General features: G+C 37.5%; 1 protein-coding gene across 1 annotated transcript in view; it reads right to left on the bottom strand.

The window, feature by feature from the left end:
- Positions 1–25,777, bottom strand: part of LOC308610185 (uncharacterized protein C1orf21) — a 233,901-nt gene that overhangs the window by 18,109 nt on the left and 190,015 nt on the right. Inside the window, exons 4-5 of the mRNA XM_081223531.1 lie at positions 10,708–10,784; positions 3,236–3,296 (exon numbers count right to left, since the gene is read on the bottom strand). Coding sequence (XP_081079657.1) covers positions 3,236–3,296; positions 10,708–10,784 — 138 coding nt within the window. The remainder of the gene's footprint in view (positions 1–3,235; positions 3,297–10,707; positions 10,785–25,777) is intronic.

The following is a 25,777-nucleotide window of genomic DNA, read 5'->3' as shown; positions in this document are numbered from 1 at the left end:
TCAGGAGCCTGTGAATTGTCAGGGACAACAACTATAGATTGTAATGGAATAATGGTTAGGTATCCAAGTGAAAAATAATGAGGTAAAGATAAATGAGGTGCTCCCACTGTTTCACAGCATTGTTTTACTCTCCAAAAGGAAAAGCAAAAGTAGATCAGAGCTTACAATGCTCTTTTGAACTCTCACTGTTCTCCTGACAAAAATCTCTCTCGTGGTCATCTCCAGATGCAGCTCAGTGTCCCGGCCTTCTTCATGCCAGCATAGTGAAATGGTGTCAAGTGTCCAAGGATGTCCCAACTGCCTGGTTCATGGACCTCAAGTTTCAGCACTTGACCGCTGAAACACCTAAGTTCAATACAGGAGGACCTGACTCACGGTGATAATGGTGTAAGGGGTGATGAAAGAAGGACTCCTCCGTTGGTAAAATAATTACCTTTTCAAAGAAATTTGCATTTAAAACTGAGCTCCTCAAGTCAAGGGACTCTTGCCTACTTATTTTGTATCCCTTATTTCCTATCTGTTTTTCTATCCTGAGTCATAGCATAATGCCTGGTATGCTAAATAATTAAATGATGCTAACTAATTTAGCATCAAAAGAGCTAAATAATTTTTTAATGCATTTTTGCTACTTGATTTTCTTGGACACCAATAACTTCTTAGAAAACTGCTTGCCCAGTTGTGGTACAAAAGTAAACTGCAGCTCGGCACCATGATCATTTTTGATTTAGAGTCGTCCACATTAAGTTTCACTGTAAGTATTAAACCATCTAGCAGTCCTTGTTTCTTTATACTAATGGTACTTTTGCATATTTCGTGAGAGAGACAGAACAGAGATTTCTCTTAGTATGGAGAGGAGAGTTGAAAGGTAAATCAAACTATGCCCTGTAGACATTCAATAAATACAAAGGATGAATCAAGGAACGGCAGGTTTAAATCTCTACAGATTCACTCAATTTTGCTTCCTACCAATTTAAGGAAGAAAAAAGGAATTCCTGGACATTTCTGAGAAAGATTATATCTCAAAACTCAAGGCCTCTCAGAATGACTCCAATTTTCAGCATGAAGCTCTGAGTTTAGTTTTTTTAAATCAATCCTATATAACCTAACGGATAGATTTGAATTGTATTTATGGTTGTCTAAATATTAGTTGGACCAAAGAAATATTTAGCAATGGTAAAAAGTCAGGAAAATGATTCGTAAGAATCCAACTTCCAATTTTGGTTATATAAACTATGGTGAAGATTATATTAAGCTGAACACATATATTAAAAAGGAACATTTTAATTTGGGGAGGCTTAATGTTTAGATGATGCATAGGATAGCATATTCACAAAATTCAGAAGGATGAACTTTAGGTAAGAGAGCAGAAATAGGAAAGTTTGGTTCAGAGAAGATATAAAATTCCCTTAGAAATTTGTAACTGGGCACGTATCACAGATTATATAACAGCTCATTTTTGAATATAAATGTATTCAATATGTAGTGGGAACACTGTATGCTGAATCTACAAATGCTCCTTTGTCCAAGGAAAGTTCCATCCAATAAATGATCAAGTTATAAACTTTGCTAAACACATCATAGTCTACATCCTGGATGCAAAGTAAGAAGGGAAGTAGAATTTCAGATGGGAACAATGAATTTCAGTTTTGAGTAACAAGAGGTAGAATTTCAATTATGGAAACACACCAGCAAGAGATTAGATCACTTAAAACACCTTGTCAGGGTCTGTAAATGTTGTTTAAAAAGATAACTTACAATTCAGGTCTCAATTTTTACAGACTACCTCTGACTACTAAGCAAATATTTTTATTGCCAAAAAGCTAGTGGAGGAGAAATAATCCAGAGAGAGAAAAGATCTTCACCATTACAGTAGGAACAAAATATTGCTTTTTATGCTTCTCTTTACTGAAAACAAAATGTTACTGGCAAGTTGAACAGCTTTTGAACCAATATGTGAAACCTGGTAATTATTCCTAGATGATGTTTTCAATCTAAAAAGTCATGCATAAGCTAAAATTTCACTAAAAGTAAAAAAAAAAAAATTATACTCAAATGAGAATGTAAGCATAGCCAGGGAACACTATAGATTAAACTATTACTTTAGTTCATTACCCATTTCTATTTTTCACATTGGTAATATATGCTGGTCTTTTAATGGTGCATTAGAAGATTATATAATGATTCTTTCATGAGAGGTCCACCTCAGAGAGGTGTCTGTTACTGAAATACGGATGAATTTAAGAGCTCCTTCACTATCTTCCATTGACTGATATATACATAACCTAGGAATTCATGAAGAAATGCTCAAGGGCCACAAAAAGTAAAAAATAAGTAAAAATTAAAATGGAAAACATTTCAAAGGTAAAATTGGCCCGTGATGCCTTAACCATAGTCGTGATATGGTCTGAATTTAGAATTTAACTCTTCTTCAGAATAAGGTTTTCAAATTATAATTCTCAGATGTATAACTTTAGTATTTAAAATTCACTCCCTACAGTGATAAATTTAAATTCTCTAGGCATGTAAGCCTTTAATGATTACCATATTGAACCCTTCATTCAGTTAATTCTCATATGGCACTCTGAGATCATAAGTATGGGTTAAATTTCCACATGAATCAACTTAGTGTCTTACTGTCACTGTAAAATCCACACTTTTAGAGAAGCAACCTGGAGACTCTGCTTTGGAGTCAGACAGACGTGGGCTGGAATTCTAACACGACCTCTATTAGCCTTGCAAACCTGGCTAAGTTACTCAAGCATGAGCCTCAATTTCCTTATCTGTAAAATGCAAATATTACCTGTCTCATGGTCACTTCCCTGAGGTAAGGTATTGATTGCAACATGTTTGCAACATTTGTAAATAACTCAGAGCAGTGTTGGGTATGTAGTAGACAGGTACTAAGGACCTACTTGCTTGCAGTCTGAGGTCCCAGCAGGGCATCAGGTGCAGACAATACACAGTGATAGACAGCAACGCTCCGTTTCTAGGCAAAGGCTCTTACCAGTCTCTACCTGACTTTCCACACTTTAAAGAATGATCAACGGTAGCCCAGGATCCTGGGAAGCTCTGTTATACATTAACTATTCTCCTAGCCACATTGTGGTGTGTGGACGTTTGTTTTAACTCTAACCATCCCCTTGTAAGAAAAGCTTTGTAACAGAAACCAGAATATTGTTACTCTAACACATGAGGCAATATTTCTCTTGAAACATGTAGTTATTTTACTTCTTACCTTTTCAATTTTTTCATCCAGCATTCTGAAGAATTCTTGTTGGCTTTCAGAGATGTGCATGCTGAAAAACAAAGAGTAGTTAAGTGCATATTTCAGTGTTTTCTTAAACCTAGCTCCCTCAGATGAAAAATGCTGAGTCCCTAAACTTTGGGGCAGTCATTTATTTCTTGCAGACTTTTCCACTGAAGTACTCTGAAGTCACACTAAGGATAAATGTCATTACAGTAATCCTGCAAACGTGTTTCATAATAGTCTATCAGTTCCTATGATTTAAGGAACGCAATTTCCTTTCAACGTACACGTTATTTATAGTGGTGTTACTCGGAGGTGCATGCCCAATTTTTGCCTTGTAATTAAAACAAAAAGCACAGGCAAGCAGTACATGGCATATTTCAACCCTGTGTGTAACCATAACAATATATCCTAGTTATTATATTAAAATGTGTATTTTTCACAGGCTGTCAGCATCAGCATGGCATTCAGCTGACTGCATAGGTGTGGGCTGGCAGCAAACGAGCCGAGAACTTGACCTGAATATATCCTGTACTGGCGACAGCAAATGCACCTCTTTGGAACTGAAATCCACTGGAACGTGAGAGTAAGTGAGGAGGCATGTCTGAGTAGCCCTCGCCCTGTGTGTTTACCTGTTCTTTGCTATTTAACGGCATACTTAATGAGACGGACGTGGTTCGTGAGGACAAAACTAAGAAGGTAAGGAGAGCAGAGAGAATTCGCGGACAGGAGGGAAAGGGCCTTGAATGGAAGGGTGACTTATGTATTCTCAAATCCCAATGCACTAACTGAGCTCTTTCAGATAAACTCCGTTATCCCTGGAGGTGCAGCAGACCCTGCCAGGTGGAGCAAACGCCCACCACGGAGATCCTCGTTACCTGTGTGTTGTCTTAGAGATGGTGTAACCAGACAGCGTGAGGCTTACTCTGCTGTTCTTCATGCGTTCCTTTCAGGGAGAAGCCCTAAATCTCTTCCATAGGGAGAGAGACAGAACTTTCACTCTGATGAATTACCCCTATCGACTGACTCCCGCCTAGGTAAACAGGGATGCCCTCCCTTCCCGTGGAAACTATCAACACAGTGGCATTAATAATAGTTCTTACATTCCAGGGTACACACTGTACTGTGAGAAACAGTCCCTAGGTAACAACTTGATTCTTAAACCCCTTCTGATGGACAAGTTGATGATTGTGAGTGAGGGGAGGAGACGGAAAAGCATGCTGGGCTGGCTTTACTGTCTTTCTTCAAGATTTAGGAAGGGATAATTGGATTGTTTCTCATTTAGTTTATAAAGTATGAATACTTGATGCTAAGATTAATTAGATCTAAAAATCTTTTATAAAAGCCTGTATGTTGGCATTTAACTACTACAGCTTAACAATTTCGGCTATTCCTATTTCTCTCAAATTACTAAAGTTCCACCTTGGAAAACACAACGCTCCCCTGGAACATTTCTTTTTTATTGAGGTATAGTTGATTTGCAATATTATATTAGTTGAGAGTGTACAACATAGTGACTCAAAATTTTTATAGATTATACTCCATTTATACCCTGGAGCATTCTTGTGGCTCCCAGCTGGTCCCAGCAAAGCTCTTGTGAGTTAACCCTGCCATCAGAGGCTCTTCTTTCTGTGACTTGTCAGTTTCCTGAGACTAGGGTGATGATGCTATGGAATCTTAAGGACAAGTAATCAAACGAAGGAAAGGTGGACAAAATGAGCTCTAGAGCCGAAAGATACACGGCTCCCATTTTAAGTGACTTAAAAAAATAAGCTTCCAAACAATAAACACCTAAGCTGAGAAAGTATAAGAAGGCAACGTCTTAATTCCCAAACACTTCACCTGCAAAAATGAAACTCCATTACTTCTGAAAAATCTTAGTCTAAACACAGTTATTTCTTCATGATCATCATTACTATTTTTCAATTGCACCTCAGGGAAGTGGGGTAATCCTAATCCTCACAGCAGGACACATCATGGCTAGTAGTTCATGGCTCACTTTTATTTAGTTATTTTTAAAAATAATAGTATAATAAGCACCCATGAAACCAAAACAAAAAACCAAAGCTGCGATTTTTATTTATATTTTTAACATCTTTATTGGAGTTTTATTGCGTTACAATGGTGTGTTAGTTTCTGCTTTATAACAAAGTGAATCAGCTATACATTACATATATCCCCATATCTCCTCCCTCTTGCGTCTCCCTGCCACTCTCCCTATCCCACCCCTCTAGGTGGTCACAAAGCACCAAACTGATCTCCCTGTGCTATGCAGCTGCTTCCCACTAGCTATCTACTTTACATTTGGTAGTGTATATATGTCCATGCCACTCTCATTTTGTCCCAGCTTACCCTTCCCCCTCCCCGTGTCCTCAAGTCCATTCTCTAGTAGGTCTCCCTCTTTATTCCGTCTTGCCCCTAGGTTCTTCATGACTTTTTTTTTTTAGATTCTATATATATGTTAGCATATGGTATTTGTTTTTCTCTTTCTGACTTACTTCACTCTGTATGACAGACTCTAGGTCCATCCACCTCACTGCAAATAACTCAATTCCATTTCTTTTTATGGCTGAGTAATATTCCACTGTATATATGTGCCACATCTTCTTTATCCATTCATCTGTCGATGGACACTTAGGTTGCTTCCATGTCCTGGTTGTTGTAAATAGAGCTGCAGTGAACACTGCGGTACATGACTCTTTTTGAATTATGTTTTTTTCAGGGTATATGTCCAGTAGTGGGATTGCTGGGTCATATGGTAATTCTATTTTAAGTTTTTTAAGGAACCTCCATACTGTTCTCCATAGTGGCTGTATCCATTTACATTCTCACCAACAGTGCAAGAGGGTCCCTTTTCTCCACACCCTGTCCAGCATTTATTGTTTGTAGACTTTTTGATGATATGGCCATTCTGACTGGTGTGAGGTGATACCTCATTGTAGTTTTGATTTGCATTTCTCTAATGATTAGTGATGTTGAGCATCCTTTCATGTGTTTGTTGGCAATCTGTATATCTTCTGTGGAGAAATGTCTGTTTAGGTCTTCTGCCCATTTTTGGATTGGGTTCTTTGTTTTTTTGTTACTGAGCTGCATGAGCTGCTTGTAAATTTTGGAGGTTAATCCTTTGTCAGTTGCTTCATTTGCAAATATTTTCTCCCATTCTGAGGGTTGTCTTTTTGTCTTGTTTATGTTTTCCTTTGCTGTGCAAAAGCTTTGAAGTTTCATTAGGTCCCATTTGTTTATTTTTGTTTTTATTTCCATTTCTCTAGGAGGCGGGTCAAAAAGGATCTTGCTGTGATTTATGTCATAGAGTGTTCTGCCTATGTTTTCCACTAAGAGTTTTATAGTGTCTGGCCTTACATTTAAGTCTTTAATCCATTTTGAGTTTATTTTTGTGTATGGTGCTAGGAGGTGTTCTAATTTCATTCTTTTACATGTAGCTATCCAGTTTTCCCAGCACCACTTATTGAAGAGGCTGTCTTTTCTCCACTGTATATTCTTGCCTCCTTTATCAAAGATAAGGTGTCCATATGTGCATGAGTTTATCTCTGGGCTTTCTATCCTGTTCCATTGATTTATATTTCTGTTTTTGTGCCAGTACCACACTGTCTTGATTACTGTAGCTTTGTAGTATAGTCTGAAGTCCGGGAGCCTGATTCCTCCAGCTCCGTTTTTCTTTCTCAAGATTACTTTGGCTATTTGGGGTCTTTTGTGTTTCCATACAAATTGTGAAATTTTTTGTTCTAGTTCTGTGAAAAATGCCATTGGTAGTTTGATAGGGATTGCACTGAATCTGTCGATTGCTTTGGGTAGTAGAGTCATTTTCACTATATTGATTCTTCCAATCCAAGAACATGGTATATCTCTCCATCTGTTGGTATCATCTTTAATTTCTTTCATCAGTGTCTTATAGTTTTCTGCATACAGGTCTTTTGTCTCCTTAGGTTTATTCCTAGGTATTTTATTCTTTTTGTTGCAATGGTAAATGGGAGTGTTTCCTTAATTTCTCTTTCAGATTTTTCATCATTAGTGTATAGGAATGCCAGAGATTTCTGTGCATTAATTTTGTATCCTATTATTTTACCAAATTCATTGATTAGCTCTAGTAGTTTTCTGGTAGTATCTTTAGGATTCTCTATGTATAGTATCATGTCAGCTGTAAATAGTGACAGCTTTACTTCTTCTTTTCCAATTTGGATTCATTTTACTTCTTTTTTTTCTCTGATTGCTGTGGCTAAAACTTCCAAAACTATGTTGAATAATAGTGGTGAGAGTGGGCAACCTTGTCTTGTTCCTGATCTTACAGGAAATGGTTTCAGTTTTTCACCATTGAGAACGATGTTGGCTGTGGGTTTGTCATATATGGCCTTTATTATGTTGAGGTTAAGTTCCCTCTACAAAGCTGCGATCTTAACAAGAACCTAGAGGTTACTTACGTCCCACCCATGTGTGTTTCTCCCAACTCAAAGGAACCATCATGCCCCCGCTTTCCTTTTACATAGCTTTACTCTATCTCTCTATGTGCTTAAAAAGCAGATGATTTATTTTAGTTGTTTTTAACTTTATAGAGTGCATTATGCTCTGTGTAATGTTGCAGGACTTACTCTTTGTTCTAGTGCTATATTGCTAGGGTCCATCCAGCGTTGTGCATTGTTGCAGTGCATTCGTTTTAACTGCTAATATTCCACTGTGTGAATACAGTGTAGTTCATCTATCCAATTTCCTGTCAAAGGGCATTTGGGTTGTTTCTAATTGTTAAGGTGTTCTTACCAAGTGTCAGACACTGTGATAAGAACCGGGCATACATTATTTCATTTAAGCCCCAGCCCTATAAGATAGGATTTTTCAACTCCATTTTTCTTGGAGAAAACTGAAGCTCACAGACATAAGGTCATTGACCTGAGATTACAAAGACAGTAAGAATGTGCTCTATGTGGTGCATCAAATGAAGATGTGAGCATTATCTGCCTTCATTATTAATAAATCTGCCATTATCAGGTATGGGATTGTCCTTCCACTCATGGAGAAAAAGCCTCATCTTATTTTATACAGCTGCATAATAAATAATAATTTCCTGGATCCTATATTATGTCAGCGAGTAGAAAAAGTAAAATCCTTCTCTTAGCTCTCCAGAAATATTTCTTAGTTGAATTCCAGAAACCCAATGATCTGACTCACAGTTTAAAATACACACACACACACACACACACACACACACACACACACACACACGAGCATTATGCTGTGTGAAGAACAGGGGATTTTCTTCATAATTTTAATGTAAACACACGAGCCAATTTAATCAACTTCTCTGAAAGCTTCAGCACATGCCAGTCTGCAAAGCATGCTATTTCAATGTGTCAAAGTTAAACAAGTATTTGCTTTAAAGGAAAAAAAAATTCTCAATGGAGTCTTTTTCTAGAAGCATTTAAAAGGAGCATATATCTAATGGCTTGGATGAAAAGATGATTTGGTAGTGTTATCAGGTATCTGTTGTCCCCAGAGGCAGATAAAATTAGTGTTGATAAAAGTGATTACAAGTGAAGTGGATTAGGTAGGTTGTGATTATAGCATGACATTTACCTGAGGGTGAAAAAAATCGGTTGTCCCATTATACTGACACTGTAAATGATAAATGGATTTTAAAATGTCCAGTTTTATTTGGAAGTAAAAAATTCAATCCCTGAGCTCATTCACCACCCCCTGAAGAGTCCTAACCACCATATCACAGTGGCCATGGCTGCAGCAGTTCCAGACACTCAGCCAGGTTAAAGTGATTATGTTATTTTTGTCTCAACCTCCTGGGAAGAACCAGAGAACACAACTTTTTCCACTTATGATATTGATTTACATATATGTCATAGTTAAATTTATTTGGGGATGGTGGTGACTGTGTCAGATGTACTTGTGTGATCAGCACCCTTAGGGAATTTGTTCATATTTAGGCAGAACAACACAAAAGAGATTTGCAGCCTTAGGGATTACAGCTTCTTTGAAGAAAGGGCAGGTAGCTTCGAAGTCACACAAGTGCCTTTTATCACCAAGGTAGACTCAGTTTTAGAACAATATAGAAATTACTCATTATTCTCTTTAGCATTTTAATTTAGCATTTTAATTGTGAAATACTTAACACATAGAAAAGGAAACATATAATGTTATTTGTACATTTTCAAATAATAATAATTAAAGGAACACGCACGTTAACCACCACTCGGATTAAGAGATAGAACCTCTGGTCCCATTGTCTTCTATCCAGTAGAAAGAACCACTATTCTGAATTTAATGCCTTTTCATTTCCTTGCTTGCCTTTATTGTTTTACCACGTACATATATATAATATATTGCTTAGCTCTGCCTGTTTTTGCACTTTATATGCATGAAACTGTACATAGGCAGGTACTACCACTTACCTTACTGGTACAACCTTACATTTCATGAGATTCCTCTATCTTGATCTGGGTAGCTATTGGTCATTCATTTTCACTGATATGTAGCATTCCCATCATAAGAATATACCACATTTTTGTTATCCATTACATGTCTGATGGACATTTGGATTTTATTTCCAAGAGCTTTTTTTTTTTTTTGGCCATGTCACCGCCACGAGGCACGCAGGATCTTAGTTCCCCAACCAGGGATGGAACCCATGCCCTGTGCAGTGGAAGCGTGGAGTCTTAACCACTGGACTGCCAGGAAAGTCCCATATCTTCAAGAGCTTTAAGAGCTCACGTAAACAGTGTGCTATGGACATTTCAAAATATGCCTGCTGGCACACATGCACAAGAGTTTCTCTAGGGTATACACCTGAGAGTGGAGTTGTTTTCCAAAGTAATTGTACCAGTTTATATCCCTACATTCTGGTAAACATTTTAGTATTATTAGACTTCTTATTTTTTGCCAGTCTTGTGGTGTGAAATGGTATTTTTTCATATGCATTAGCTATTCATGTTTCCTCTTCAGTCAAGTGGTTGTTTATGTCTTTAGCCTGGTGTTCTATGAGTTCTGTCTTTTACTTATTGATTCTTAGAATTACTTGAAATATTCTGGAAACCCAACTATTGTTAATTATATGTACTGTAAATATGTTCCATCATTTTGTGGCCTTTTACTCTCCTATAGTATATTTTGATAAACAGAAGTTCTTAATTTTAATGTAGTCACAAAAATTAATAATTTTCCTTAAGATTTGCATCCTTTGTGACTATTCAAAGTTTTTCCCTACCCCACGGTTATAAAGATATTCCCCTTCATTTTCTTCTAACTGATGGGAAGTGTCAGCTCTGTCATATATTGTGGGTCTGTTTTGGGTCTCTCTATTTTGTTCCATTAGACTAAATCACACTGTCTCAATTACTGAGGCTTTATCATAAGTCTTGGTTACCTGGCAGGCAAAATGGAGCTCACTCTAAAAACATTTTTAGCTTTAAAAACAATATAGGAAAATAGGAACTAGAACTTACTTTGCTCTGGGTTGATGAACTAATCCCGGAATCTCTTTATTAGTTTTAAGTCTTACATTTGAACTGGCACTTTTTTCCTGAAACACATAAACACACATGTAAAAGATAAGATGAGAATCAACAATTAAACAAGAGCATAAATTTTCATCAACACAATGTTAGATTTTTTGGGGAGCCTCTGAGGTTGGGGAGGACAAAAGTCCTTACAAAGATGTCACACAGTACAAGTAGAACTGCCAAATATTTTAACAGGGAACATTGTCATGAAAAGAGGAATTAACTTTTATAACAGCTATGGCTCCTTTTAGAAAATAACGTGTGAGTAATATTTGATTTTTAGGTGGAGTTACTGAAAACAGTAAGAGAATCAAAGAACAGAAGACTCTAGTGAAAGAGAACAGCAGTAGTACAACCACAGCCATTGTTTGCTTGCCCAGGTTAAGTGACTTTGTGCATTTTATTTGTGAAAGACAACTGCAGTTACTGACACATAAAGTTTGCATAAGGCCCTAGCAGTGACAGGGACAAGAACATGACTAAAAATAGCCAATATTTTCCATGTATAATGAATATTGAGATTGAATTCAATTAAATTAATGAAACTCAATACTAGCCTGTATTCCAGAAATACTTCTTTGGCTTTTAGCCTGATCTGATTTCTTATTCCCAGTAAACCAGCCGCATAGGAAAGAAATACTCTCAAATCTTAAAATACAAGTATATCAGTAAGCACACTGTCTCAATAATACTACTGCTTTGTGTTTTTACATTATCTTTAAAAAAATATTTAAGGTGCTCTAAAATTTGCTCTCTAAATATACCCCCGAAAATGAAAGGAAGGACTATTCTAAACCTACTTAACAGGTGACTATATACACTCAAGCAACCTGAGGTGTGGCAATAATTAAAGACCTGGGGTAGGTAGGGGCAAAGAATAAAAAGTCCTGTGGGCCGACCCACCATTCTTACCACAGGCAGAGTGATGTGGGATGGCACATAAACAGATGGTCCCCAAATGAGCTCTTTCAAGAGCTCATTATTTCTCCTAGGATAGCAGAAGCCATGTAAATCAGTGAAACTGCAACGACTTACATGACTGGTTGTTTGCTATTTACCAACAAACATGAGCATATCTGTATAACGTCAGTCCTCCAAAATAGAAGGTAATTTTGTTTGTGATCTTCCAGGAGAAGAAACATTCATTACAGTTCTTTTGCAGTCTAGCTTACCTTCTTTACCTCACACTAAACTCGAGAATGTTTTCATGAACATTTAAAAAGTATAAAATATATACTGTTCCCTCTGCTGATGTAGTCAGTGAACAACAGATGAACTACCTTATTTTTTTTTTACAAAGAAGGTGGGAGAACAATTAGAAAACTTTAATGCACTAAGTCCAGGAGGGCGGGACCCACATCCCTTCTTTACAACTGGAACAACAGTGCCTGGCTAGGGGCCTGGCACTCCATGGGAGGCACTCATCGAATATTGGGAGAACAAATAAATGATGTCAGCACGTAATTAACTTTTCTAAACATAGATAACAATAGCTCAACTGTAGTCTCTCTGCAGGACTGAAGATGTAGGTTCCCTCCAAATGAGTCATTTTCCCCCTTAAACTTTATGTGTGCTTGGATTAAGCACTGAAAATGGATGTGCTTGATGTGACAGAACCTTATTCCTTTTCTCTGTTCACATAATTCCCTAAACTCTTTGAACTTAAACGATGCATCACAATTTTAAACACTGCTAAGGCAGGAAAGAGACTTCTAATTCTAAGAATGCAAAGACATATAATTATATTCTGTTTCTATTCAATTTATGAAACTGCACCCTTCATAACTATACTGTCTCACAAAATCTTCCTTAAAAACACATGGTGTGGCTGCTAAAAAAGAAGGAACTGCCCCAAACAGAGACTCAATAGATGGGGAGGACACTTTAGGACATTGGGCACAGATGTGCCTTTCCAGGAAGTGAGAGGACCCAAGGTGAGACAGAGATGGGGGGTGAGGGCATGGGGGATGGGGAGGAGGCAGCTGGAGATTTCCTGGTTACAAATATATACATAATTACATAGAGATTTCTATCTATTTTGTACTTATAATGTATTTGTTTGTACAAATTACCACTCATCAAGATCAGTAACAACTCACCACATGTTATTCTAACTGGTTGCATGTATCAACTCATTTTAACGTTCACAAGTATATATATATTAATTTACTTTTATGCCCACATACCTCTCTGAGATAGGTATCATTATTTTCCCCATTTTATAAATGAGGAATCTGAGGTATCGAGAGGCGAAACACTTACTGGCATTCTACAAGTAATAAGTAATAGCGTTGGGATTTGAATCCATGCAGAATGGCCCCAGAGTTCATGCTATTAGCCACTAGGCCAGTAGTCCTTTAAGTTTTTAGTATCAAGACCTCTTACCTATATTATGCAAATTTGATACATTTCATTACACAATATGAAAAAAATCACATTTGTTAAAATCAGCATCAATCTCATGAGAAAAATCTTCCCCCCCCTTTCTTTTTTTTTTCTTTTTTGAGGTATGCGGGCTTCTCACTGTTGTGGCCTCTCCCGTTGCGGAGCACAGGCTCCAGACGTGCAGGCTCAGTGGCCATGGCTCACGGGCCCAGCCGCTCCGTGGCATGTGGGATCTTCCCAGACCAGGGCACGAACCCGCGTCCCCTGCATCGGCAGGCGGACTCTCAACCACTGTGCCACCAGGGAAGCCCTCTTTCCTTTTTTTAATTTTAATTTTTGGCTGCGCTGCGCAGCATGCGGGATCTTAGTTCCCCAACCAGGGATCGAACCCGCGCCACTTGCATTGGAAGTGCAGAGTCTTAACCACTGGACCGCCATGGAAGTCCCTCATGAGAAAAGTCTTGACAAAAGGTGTCAAGCTCATAGTGGTGGCTACAAGTTTTCCAAAATTCTAATTTTGGTTTAACATTCGAATTTTATGACCAGCAATAAACACTGACAATTGTTTTCTTTGGAGTAACGGGCTCTATTCGGTCATTTTTGAGAAACTGTTTGCCAAATACCTAAGTCTGAATATCCATAATTTGTCTGCCAGGCACTTTTTTTCTACAGTAGAGATGGTGTCCCACAAAAAACAGCTGTAAGTTCAGCTTGCAACTCAATCAATTGCAGAAGTGCTTTTCCTTGAGATAACGATCTTATTCAAAAATAAAAAGATATGCATCTAAGGTCTAAGAGTTAAAAAATTCAATAATTTCTACTGCTTCATTAAGGGCATTCTTTTTTTTTTAAGAATCAATTTTATTTATGGTTGCGTTGGGTCTTCATTGCTGCCCACGGGCTTTCTTTAGTTGTGGCGAGCGGGCTTCTCATTGTGGTGGCTTCTCTTGTTGCGGAGCGTGGACTCTAGGGCATGTGGGCTTCAGTAGTTGTGGCTCGCAGGCTCTAGAGCACAGGCTCATTAGTTGTGGCACACGGGCTTAGTTGCTCCGTGGCATGTGGGATCTTCCCGGACCAGGGATTGAACCCGTGTCCCCTGCATTGGCAGGTGGATTCTTAACCACTGCGCCACCAGGGAAGTCCCCATCAAGGGCATTCTTAAGTGAAAATAGAATATATTCTTCCACTATGCTTGGTGGTGGTGACTACTAATAATAACTACTATTAGTACTACTAATAATAGTACTACTATGACTACTAATAAGGTGTGGTGCCAATGCCTGGATTTGTGCTAAGGCACAGGCAGTTTTACCCACCATTGCTTTTGCACCATAAGTACAAATGTCAACAGCTATTTGCCTTCAAAAAGGCAAATAGCTTCTTTATTATTAGGAAAATGACTGAAGACTCCCAGAGAATATCTCAGGAACCTCCAGGGGTCTGCAGGCCACACCTGAACTATATATAGTGCCTTTCTATTTCTTTTGCATAGAAAAGAACTTTCAATTATTTAATTGTGGTATACGCTTTAAGAAAAAATATTTAACTGCCTTATTGAGATAAAATCTATATTCCATACAATTCCCCCATTATAAATGTATGATTAAATGATTTTAGTAAATTTATACAGTTGTGCAATTATCACCACAATCCAGTTTTAGAACAGTTAGATCAGCCCCAAAAGTTTCGTCATACCCATTTGTTCTCATCTGTGGGCCCCAGCAACCACAGATCTGCTTTCTGTCTCTACAAATTTGCTTCGTCTAGATTCACATAAATGGAATCATACAATATATAGCCTATTGCATCTGGAATTTTTCACTTAGCGTAATGTTTTCGAGGTTCATCTGTACTTCAGCATATTTCAGTGTTTCATTTATTTTAATTGCTAGATAATATTCCAATGTATGGATATACTGTATTTTGTTTATCCATGCATAACTTGATGAACATATGGACTGTTTCCAGTTTGTGGCTATTATGAATAATGCTGCTATCAACATTCGTATACAAGTCTTTGTGTGAACATACATTTCCATTTCTCTTGGGTAGACTCTAAGGAGTGGAACTGCTAGATTATATGATAAATTTATATTTGACTATTTAAGATGTCACCAAACTGTTTTCCAAAGTGGCTGTGTCATTTTACATTCCCACCAGCAGTGCAGTTCCAGTTTCTCTACCTCCCTGCCAACACTTGGTATTGTCTTTTCAATTATAGTCATTCAAGTGGGTGTCTCATTGTGGGCTTTATTTATTTTACAAATTTTATTTATTTGGATTTGTTCTTATATGTCTTTCTATCAGAACACCTAGCACCTTGCTACATGGGAGCATATATATGCTTACTGGTTCACTGTATTTACATCAAGAAGTCAGTTTTGGGGCTTCCCTGGTGGCGCAGTGGTTGAGAGTCCGCCTGCCGATGCAGGGGACACGGGTTCGTGCCCTGGTCTGGGAAGATCCCACATGCCGCGGAGAGGCTAGGCCCGTGCGCCATGGCCGCTGAGCCTGCGGTCCACAACGGGAGAGGCCCACGTACCGCAAAAAAAAAAAAAAAAAAAAAAAAGAAGTCAGTTTTATATTTGCTTACAAACACCAATTAACTTCTGCTTTGGGTTTGTTTGTTGGGGAAGGAGAAGTTTAAAGAGACCTGTCTTTAAAAAAAGAAACAATAAGCAAACAAACAAAACCAAGAAAGGCCAGAGGAAGGATGAGACTGATGGGAGTCTCAGATGGAGCAGCTCCAACAGAGAGGGCTGAGAGCCATGCCACATTTAGGGTGCCCCAGGAATAGGAACAGAGAATTAAACTGGGAGATGACGGAAGAGGTGACTAAGATATTATTTCCCTTGGCAAGAAAAAACTATTTTAATGGCATTTGATACTCTAAGTACCTAAAATAAACTGGGACCAAGTGGGATTAAGATGAAGCCATTGAAAGGGCCCTCAGCAGGCAGTTGGTAGAGCTGTGTTTTTATGATCCATCCATATTGGTATCAGAATCATCTAGGATGCTTGTCAAAATACAGATTCCCAGGCCCAACACAATACCTCCTAAGTGTCAGATTCTGGGATTGCACCCAGGAATCTGCATTTTAAACAAGAGTCCTAGGTGACTCTTAACTCAGAAACGTTTGAGGACTTTTATTTCAGAGAAAAGGTACCTTTGTGCTTAGAATTCTCCCTCTTGGCCTTCCACAGAGCAGTTTTCAAACTGAGCCCTGGGGTTCTGCAGAGCTGCCTCAGGGGTCAATAGCAAGGCCTCTCAGAGCAGCAATCCCTTGAACTGTACATTCAGGGGCTTTCAATGGATGCTGGACAAAAACATCCATTTCTCAAAAATGTTTGCAAACTAATGTCAGGTAGTGACAGGTTTATTTAAACAGCAAATCAAATAACTCCTTTGCTTGCAATTTTATTTATGAACAGAACACACTTGTCAGTGTCTAGAGTAAACCTATCATTCTCTTCTTAGCTTCTCTCATGTTGAAGACAGTCAAACCGAAATATATTTATTCTGCTGCTTCCAATCTAGGGGGGCATCTCCCAAAGGGAAAGTCAGAATACAAGAGAAATTGACAGCTTCTTTACAAAGTCCTCTTGAACTTCAGCTCCTTAATTCTGAAGGAAGCAACACAATGCACTCAGGGAGTTGAAGAAAGTACCCCACTACTCCCTGTTGGTGAGGGAAGGAGCTTCTTTCCTCCTATCACTTCTTTGCCTGTGTCATCCCACTGAGTCTGGGTCCTGGGAGGTTCCCAGAGTTGGTCTGGTTTGGAAGTATGAGGAGGAATTTCTTTTTGTTTTTCTGGGCCCAACGGCAGGAAGTTCTGTCTTATAAAGAAATCTCAGGGGCCAGATGGATGGAGGAAGCTGGAGGCCTAGAGAAAAATAGTGGGAGTTGGAGTACTAGCTTCTGGGACCTGCTAATGAGGGGCCACACAGAGAAAAGGTACAAAAGCACTAAATACGAACTCTCAGTGGGTTTCCCTCTACACAATGACTCTGTGTGTGTGCATTTTAACCACTGCATTTCAGAAAGTACCTGAAAACTACAAAAGGTAAATACTTTAACTAGAATTAGGAGATTTTTGGGGGGTACACACACATTTAAAAATAAGAACACATTCAGCTATAACATAAATAATGAGTAATCATTCCAGCTTCTGGGGATTGTCTCATACGATATACTCTCTGAGAAAACAATCTCATTTGATGTTTTAAAAATTTGTGTGATTTCGTATGTAGTATTAACACAAGTAGGACACCACCTCCTTCAAATATAAAGGAATAGTATCTTCCATCTTCTGAGTGATGGTGATTAGCTGAGCCACATTTATTCTACCAGAATATCTGGATGTTAGCAAATGGCAAGGCCCAAGCTACGCAATGCAACTGTTGAATTGGGCCCACCGGTATCATGATTACGTGAGGTCAACATAATTATAATTACCTGTCCACGGAAATTATTAGAATTATTAGTATTTTGTTAGAATTATTTAGTAGTGATGAAATTGGCATGGAAAGTTTCAGCTCTATGGAAATTCTTTCCATAAATTAAAATATAACCATGTACCTCATTTTATACCAAGTAAATGTTAAGTAGAGCAAATCAGTTTTAAAGCACCGAATATTTTTCACATAGTTGTTTCACAAGATAGATTGGAAACATTTAAAATAATCTTTAAAAAGTAAACAGTTTAAAGAAATTGCTCAGAACAGATTTCACTGTTTACCAACAAACCTAGAACCAAGTCTTTCAGTTACTATGGCAGGAATTAAAAGAAACAAGCTACATTCACAGAAAGATAGACAAGATGAAAAGGCAGAAGCTACATACCAGATGAAGGAACAAGATAAAACCCCAGAAAAACAACTAAATGAAGCGGAGATAGGCAACCTTCCAGAAAAAGAATTCAGAATAATGATAGTGAAGATGATCCAGGAACTCGGAAAAACAATGGAGGCAAAGACTGAGAAGATGTAAGAAATGTTTAACAAAGACTTAGAAGAATTAAAGAACAAACAAACAGAGATGAACAATACAATAACTGAAATGAAAACTACACTAGAAGGAATCAATAGCAGAATAACTGAGGCAGAAGAACGGATAAGTGACCCAGAAGACAGAATGGTGGAAGTCACTGCTGTGGAATAGAATAAAGAAAAAAGAATGAAAAGAAATGAAGACAGCCTAAGAGACTTCTGGGACAACATTAAACACAACAACATTCACATTATAGGGGTCCCAGAAGGAGAAGAGACAGAGAAAGGACCTGAGAAAATATTTGAAGAGATTATAGTCAAAAACTTCCCTAACATGGGAAAGGAAATAGCCACCCAAGTCCAGGAAGCGCAGAGAGCCCCATACAGGATAAACCCAAGGAGAAACACGCCGAGACACATAGTAATCAAACTGGCAAAAATTAAAGACAAAGAAAAATTATTGAAAGCAGCAAGGGAAAAACGAAAAGTAACATACAAGGGAACTCCCATAAGGTTAACAGCTGATTTCACAGCAAAGACTCTATAAGCCAGAAGGGAGTGGTATGATATACTTAAAGTGATGAAAGGGAAGAACCTACAACCAAGATTACTCTACCCAGCAAGGATCTCATTCAGATTTGATGGAAAAATCAAAAGCTTTACAGACAAGCAAAAGCTAAGAGAATTCAGCACCACCAAACCAGCTCTACAACAAATGCTAAAGGAACTTCTCTAAGTGGGAATCACAAGAGAAGAAAAGGATCTACAAAAACAAACCCAAAACAATTAAGAAAATGGTCATAGGAAAATACATATCGATAATTACCTTAAACGTGAATGGATTAAACGCTCCAAACAAAAGACACAGCCTTGCTGAATGGATACAAAAACATGACCCATATATATGCTGTCTACAGGAGACCCACTTCAGACCTACGGACACATACAGACTGAAAGTGAGGGGATGGAAAAAGATATTCCATGCAAATGGAAATCCAAAGAAAGCTGGAGTAGCTATACTCATATCAGATAAAATAGACTTTAAAATAAAGAATGTTACAAGAGACAAGGAAGGACACTACATAATGATCAAGGGATCAATCTAAGAAGATATAACAATTACAAATATATATGCACCCAACATAGGAGCACCTCAATACATAAGGCAACTGCTAACAGCTATAAAATAGGAAATCGATAGTAACACAGTAATAGTGGGGGACTTTAGCACGTCACTTACACCAATGGACAGATCATCCAAAATGAAAATCAATAAGGAAACAGAAGCTTTAAATGACACAACAGACCAGATAGATTTAATTGATATTTATAGAACATTCCATCCAAAAACAGCAGATTACACTTTCTTCTCAAGTGCACACAGAACATTCTCCAGGATAGATCACATCTTGGGTCACAAATCAAGCCTCAGTAAATTTAAGAAAATTGAAATCATATCAAGCATCTTTTCTGACCACAACGCTATGCGATTAGAAATGAATTACAGGGAAAAAATGTAAAAAACAAACACAAGGAGGCTAAACAATACATTACTAAGTAACCAAGAGATCACAGAAGAAATGAAAGGGGAAATCAAAAAATACCTAGAGACAAATGACAATGAAAACAGAATGATCCAAACCTATGGGATGCAGCAAAAGCAGTTCTAAGAGGGAAGTTTATAGCTATACAAGCCTACCTCAAGAAACAAGAAACATCTCAAATAAACAATCTAACCTTACACCTAAAGGAACTAGAGAAAGAAGAACAAACAAAACCCAAAGTTAGCAGAAGGACAGAAATCATAAAGATTAGAGCAGAAATAAATGAAATAGAAACAAAGAAAACAATAGCAAAGATCAATAAAACTAAAAGCTGGTTCTTTGAGAAGATACACAAAATTGATAAACCATTAGCCAGACTCATCAAGAAAAAGAGGGAGATGACTCAAATCAATAAAATTAGAAATGAAAAAGGAGAAGTTACAACAGACACCACAGAAATACAAAGCATCCTAAGACACTACTACAAGCAACTCTATGCCAATAAAATGGACAACCTGGAAGAAATGGACAAATTCTTAGAAAGGTATAACCTTCCAAGACTGAACCAGGAAGAAACAGAAAATATGAACAGACCAATCACAAGTAATGAAATTGAAACTGTGATTAAAAATCTTCCAACAATAAAAGTCCAGGACCAGATGGCTTCACAGGTGAATTCTATCAAACATTTAGAGAAGAGATAACACCCATCCTTCTCAAACTCTTCCAAAAAATTGCAGAGGAGGGAAAACTCCGAAACTCATTCTACGAGGCCACCATCACCCTGATACTAAAACCAGACAAAGATACTACAAAAAAAGAAAATTACAGACCAATATCACTGATGAATATCGATGCCAAAATCCTCAACAAAATACTAGCAAACAGAATCCAACAAAAGATTAAAAGGATCATACACCATGATCAAGTGGGATTTATCCCAGGGATGCAAGGATTCTTCAGTATACACATATCAATCAATGTGATACACCATATTAACAAATTGAAGAATAAAAACCATATGATCATCTCAATAGATGCAGAAAGAGCTTTTGACAAAATTCAACACCCATTTATGATAAAAACTCTCCAAAAAGTGGGCACAGAGGGAAACTACCTCAACATAATAAAGGCCATATATGACAAACCCACAGCAAACATCATTCTCAATGGTGAAAAACTGAAAGCATTTCCTTTAAGATCAGGAATGAGACAAGGATGTCCACTCTCACCACTATTATGCAACATAGTTTTGGAAGTCCTAGCCATGGCAATCAGAGAAGAAAAAGAAATAAGAGGAATACAAATTGGAAAAGAAGAAGTAAAACTGTCACTGTTTGCATATGACATGATACTATACATAGAGAATCCTAAAGATGCCACCAGAAAACTACTAGAGCTAATCAATGAATTTGGTAAAGTTGCAGGATACAAAATTAATGCACAGAAATCTCTTGCATTCCTATATACTAATGATGAAAAATCTGAAAGAGAAATTGGAAACACTTCCATTTACCATTGCAACAAAAAGAATAAAATACCTAGGAATAAACCTACCTAGGGAGACAAAAGACCTGTATGCAGAAAACTATAAGACACTGACGAAAGAAATTAAAGATGATACCAACAGATGGAGAGATATACCACGTTCTTGGATTGGAAGAACCAATATAGTGAAAATGACTGTACTACCCAAAGCAATCTACAGATTCAAAGCAATCCCTATCAAATTGCCAATGGCATTTTTTACGGAACTAGAACAAATCATCTTAAAATTTGTATGGAGACACAAAAGACCCCGAATAGCCAAAGCAGTGTTGAGGGAAAAAAACGGAGCTGGAGGAATCAGACTCCCTGACTTCAGGCTATACTACAAAGCTACAGTAATCAAGACAATATGCTACTAGCACAAAAACAGAAACATAGATCAATGGAACAAGATAGAAAGCCCAGAGATAAACCCATGCACCTATGGTCAACTAATCTATGACAAAGGAGGCAAAGATATACAATGGAGAAAAGACAGTCTCTTCAATAAGTGGTGCTGGGAAAACTGGACAACTACATATAAAAGAATGAAATTAGAACACTCCCTAATACCATACATGAAAATAAACTCAAAATGGATTCAAGACCTAAATGTAAGACCAGACGTTATAAAACTCTTAGAGGAAAACATAGGAAGAACACTCTTTGACATAAATCACAGCAAGATCTTTTTTGACCCACCTCCTACAGTAATGGAAATAAAAACAAAAATAAACAAATGGGACCTAATGAAACTTCAAAGCTTTTGCACAGCAAAGGAAACCATAAACAAGACGAAAAGACAACCCTCAGAATGGGAGAAAATATTCGCAAAAGAATCAACGGACAAAGGATTAATCTTCAAAATATATAAACAGCTCATGCAGCTCAATATTGAAAAAACAAACAACCCAGTCCAAAAATGGGCAGAAGACGTATATAGACATTTCTCCAAAGAAGACATACAGAGGGCCAAGAAGCACATGAAAAGCTGCTCAACATCACTAATTATTAGAGAAATGCAAATCAAAACTACAATGAGGTATCACCTCACACTAGTTAGAATGGGCATCATCAGAAAATCTACAAACAACAAATGCTGGAGAGGGTGTGGAGAAAAGGGAACCCTCTTGCACTGCTGGTGGGAATGTAAATTGATACAGCCACTATGGAGAACAGTATGGAGGTTCCTTAAAAAACTAAAAATAGAATTACCATATGATCCAGCAATCCCACTACTGGGCACATACCCAGAGAAAACCATAATGCAAAAAGACACATGCACCCCAATGTTCATTGCAGCACTGTTTACAATAGCCAGGTCATGGAAGCAACCTAAATGCCCGTCGACAGATGGATGGATAAAGAAGATGTGGTACATATGTATAATGGAATATTACTCAGCCATAAAAGGGAATGGAATTGAGTCATTTGTTGATATGTGGATGGATCTAGAGACTGTCATACAGAGTGAAGTAAGTCAGAAAGAGAAAAACAAATATCGTATATTAATGCATGTATGTGGAACCTAGAAAAATGTTACAGATGAACCGGTTTGCAGGGCAGAAGTTGAGACACAGATGCAGAGAACAAATGTATGGACACCAAGCGGGGGGAAAGCCGCGGTGTGGTGGGGATGGGGTGTGCTGAATTGGGCGATTGGGATTGACATGTATACACTGATGTGTATAAAACTGATGACTAATAAAAACCTGCAGTATAAAAAAACAAACAAAAAAACAACTAATACTAAACTTTCTTTGGGTTATTTGTATGGAAATATGTTAATATAAATGTTTCAGACATTACATGAAATTTCTAAAAATCTTATATGTTCTGGTATAATGTTATAAGTCATAATTCTAGTTATTGCTTTAAAATGTATATCTCAGAAATAACTAAATTTCCTTGTCAATTGCATTATTATGAACTTTCATCAAATCTTTAACCGTGGTCATTTCTAAGTCTTTTGTCATTTACAGACAGTTCTGGGTATACTCTGATGCTTTTGCAGAAATGTTCCTATAAAAAGGTTTCATCTTCAAGGAATTCATGGAAAAGACTGACAAGTACAGGTTTCTGGTAACAGATTACACTGCTGAACTGAATGAATAAGCATTTTCAGAACTCCAACGGAAAACTGATGAATTCATAAAAGTGCTAACAAAAGATCAAGATGAAAAAAAAATTAATTACATGGGATTGAGTGAACTGATGAGGATGATTATAAGATTTGTGAGTTTCTGTTTGAATAAAAAAAAAATCCCACAAGGACTCAGAGGCAAAAAGTATACAAATCAATTTTCACTGCAAAGTAAAGGAGCTGTTACAGTGGAGGATTACTGGACTGAATGTCAATATTATGACATAGTATGAGTGTGTTTCGTGTTTGGTAATTGCAATCATTGTTGCTTTTGTTGTGGTCATCCATTTACAATGCTTGGTGACAGTTTATCTCTTGTAAAAATAAAATAGAGTGTGTGTGTGAGTTGTGGAAAAAAAATAAAAGGAACAAGCTATAATTTTATAAATCACACTTAGAATTATAAGTTAAGGATGTTTACAACAAGATGGTGTATCTCCAGGTTTTTCTAATTTGGAAGAACCGCATTCAATTTTTGGCCAAGATGCCGAAAAGTTAGGACAGGGTAGGTTATGCTGCAGTAAAAAACAACCCCTGATATCAGTAGTTTAATAATATACAAGTTTATGTCTTACACCTGCTACATGTCCAGTGCAGGCTGGCAGGAGAGCTCTGCTCATCCTCATCACTCAGGGACTCAGGCCAGTGGAGGCCACATGTCTACATGTGCTCTCAATCACCATGGCAGGGGAGGGGAGGATAGAGTTGAGCAAGGTTAAGTGCTCATCGTTACTCAGCCAAAGCATGTCACAGAACCACACTAGTCAAGAGACTGATGAAAGTACAATCCTACTACGTGCTTAGAAGGAGCAGAACTGGAATATTTACAAATAGCCCTAATGATGACCATAATGCTAATTTTTTAAAAAAGTATATTTTCTTAATCAAGAACTACCTAACATTAACCATTCTGATCTTCCTTTCTGAAGAGTCTCATGTGTAAATCCATCAAGTATCTTATTTGTACTAAACATGGAAAACACTTAATTATTGAAAGTTTAAATTGGGCCAAAATGCCATGCAGAGTTTAGATTTCAAAACAAAGCTGAAACTAGTTGGTTAGCTGACATTAATAAATTATGTTAAATGCCACCTGGACACAGTAAGATAGAATAGAGACAAAAATCTGTGGTTTATTCCCCACTCAGAAAACTGCACTGACACCCACACCTACACATCTCTTGATTTTTCCATTTTTCACTTCCCCTCTCCACCCATCAAATAAAACAAAACACATAGGAATGTGAATCATAATCACTGTGATCCATAATAAGAAGACCAAAGATTTTAAGAATCCAACTATCAATGGATTATGGTCCCTAAAAGATTGCATTTAAGAGCTGACTAGCCCAAAATAAACATGCTTTATGCTAGATTTTTCTGGTAGGTAAAAACATAGGCAGAAAAATCAAAATCAAAGTTAACAAAATATTAGAACAAAGAACTGTATCATCCATCACGCCTTTAATATTTTAACAAATAAAAAGCCATCATTTGTGCAGAATTGCTAAACTTTTCCTGGGGTAAACCAAAATCTTGCAGGTTTTCCTAAGTTGAGAAACTGTAAGTGTCAAAGCTAAAAACAAAAACTTAAATGATCCAGTTTTTCCTACAGGCATGATCTTTTTTCTTGCATTCACTGTGCTAAGCCAGCCAAAAATCAGACTCCAGCCTTCCTGATCTAGCTGGACATACCCACAACTCTCTTTAATTCCAAATATGTCAGTGTCCAGAAAATCTGGTGTATTAATTTCCTATTGCTGCTATAGAAAATGAACACAAATTTAGTGGCACAAATTTATGGTCTTACACTTCTGGAGGGCAAGAGTCTAAAAACAGTTCACAGAGCTGCCTTCCTTCTGAGGCTCTAGGAAACAACGTGTTTCCTTTCCTCTTCCAGCTCCTAGACTTCACCTGCATTCCTTGGCTCATGGTCCCTTCCTCCATCTTCAAAGCAGCAGTGAAGCATCGTCTCTCCTCTATGACCTCTGCTTCTTACACCTTCTTTTTCTAACTGACACTCCTGCCTTACTCTTATAAGGATCCTTGTGATTATATTGGGCCTACTCAAATAATTCAAAATAATTTTTACAGGTCAAGATCCTTAATTTAATCTCTTTTCCCATGAAGGTAATATATTTACAGGTTCCATGGATTAGGATGTAGACATCTTTGTGGGGAGGTATTATGCAGCCTACCACTGTTCCCCGTGGCCCCAAAGATTCATACCCATCCCATATGCAAAATACATTCACTCCATCCTTAGGTACCTAAGTCTCAGCCCATTACAGTATCAACTCAAGTCTCAAGTCTTACTTAAATTTCATCAGCTTAAAAGTCCCATTATGTAATTATCTCATTACCTAAATGATCTAAATTACAAATGGATGAGGCTCTGGGTATAATCTATCCTAGGGCAGAATTC

This window comes from Mesoplodon bidens (genome assembly GCF_964165515.1).
Source record: "Mesoplodon bidens genome assembly, chromosome: 2".
NCBI classification, from domain to species: Eukaryota; Metazoa; Chordata; class Mammalia; order Artiodactyla; family Ziphiidae; genus Mesoplodon; species Mesoplodon bidens.
Note: the sequence above shows the minus strand (reverse complement) of the source record. Positions and strands in the feature narration are given on the sequence as shown.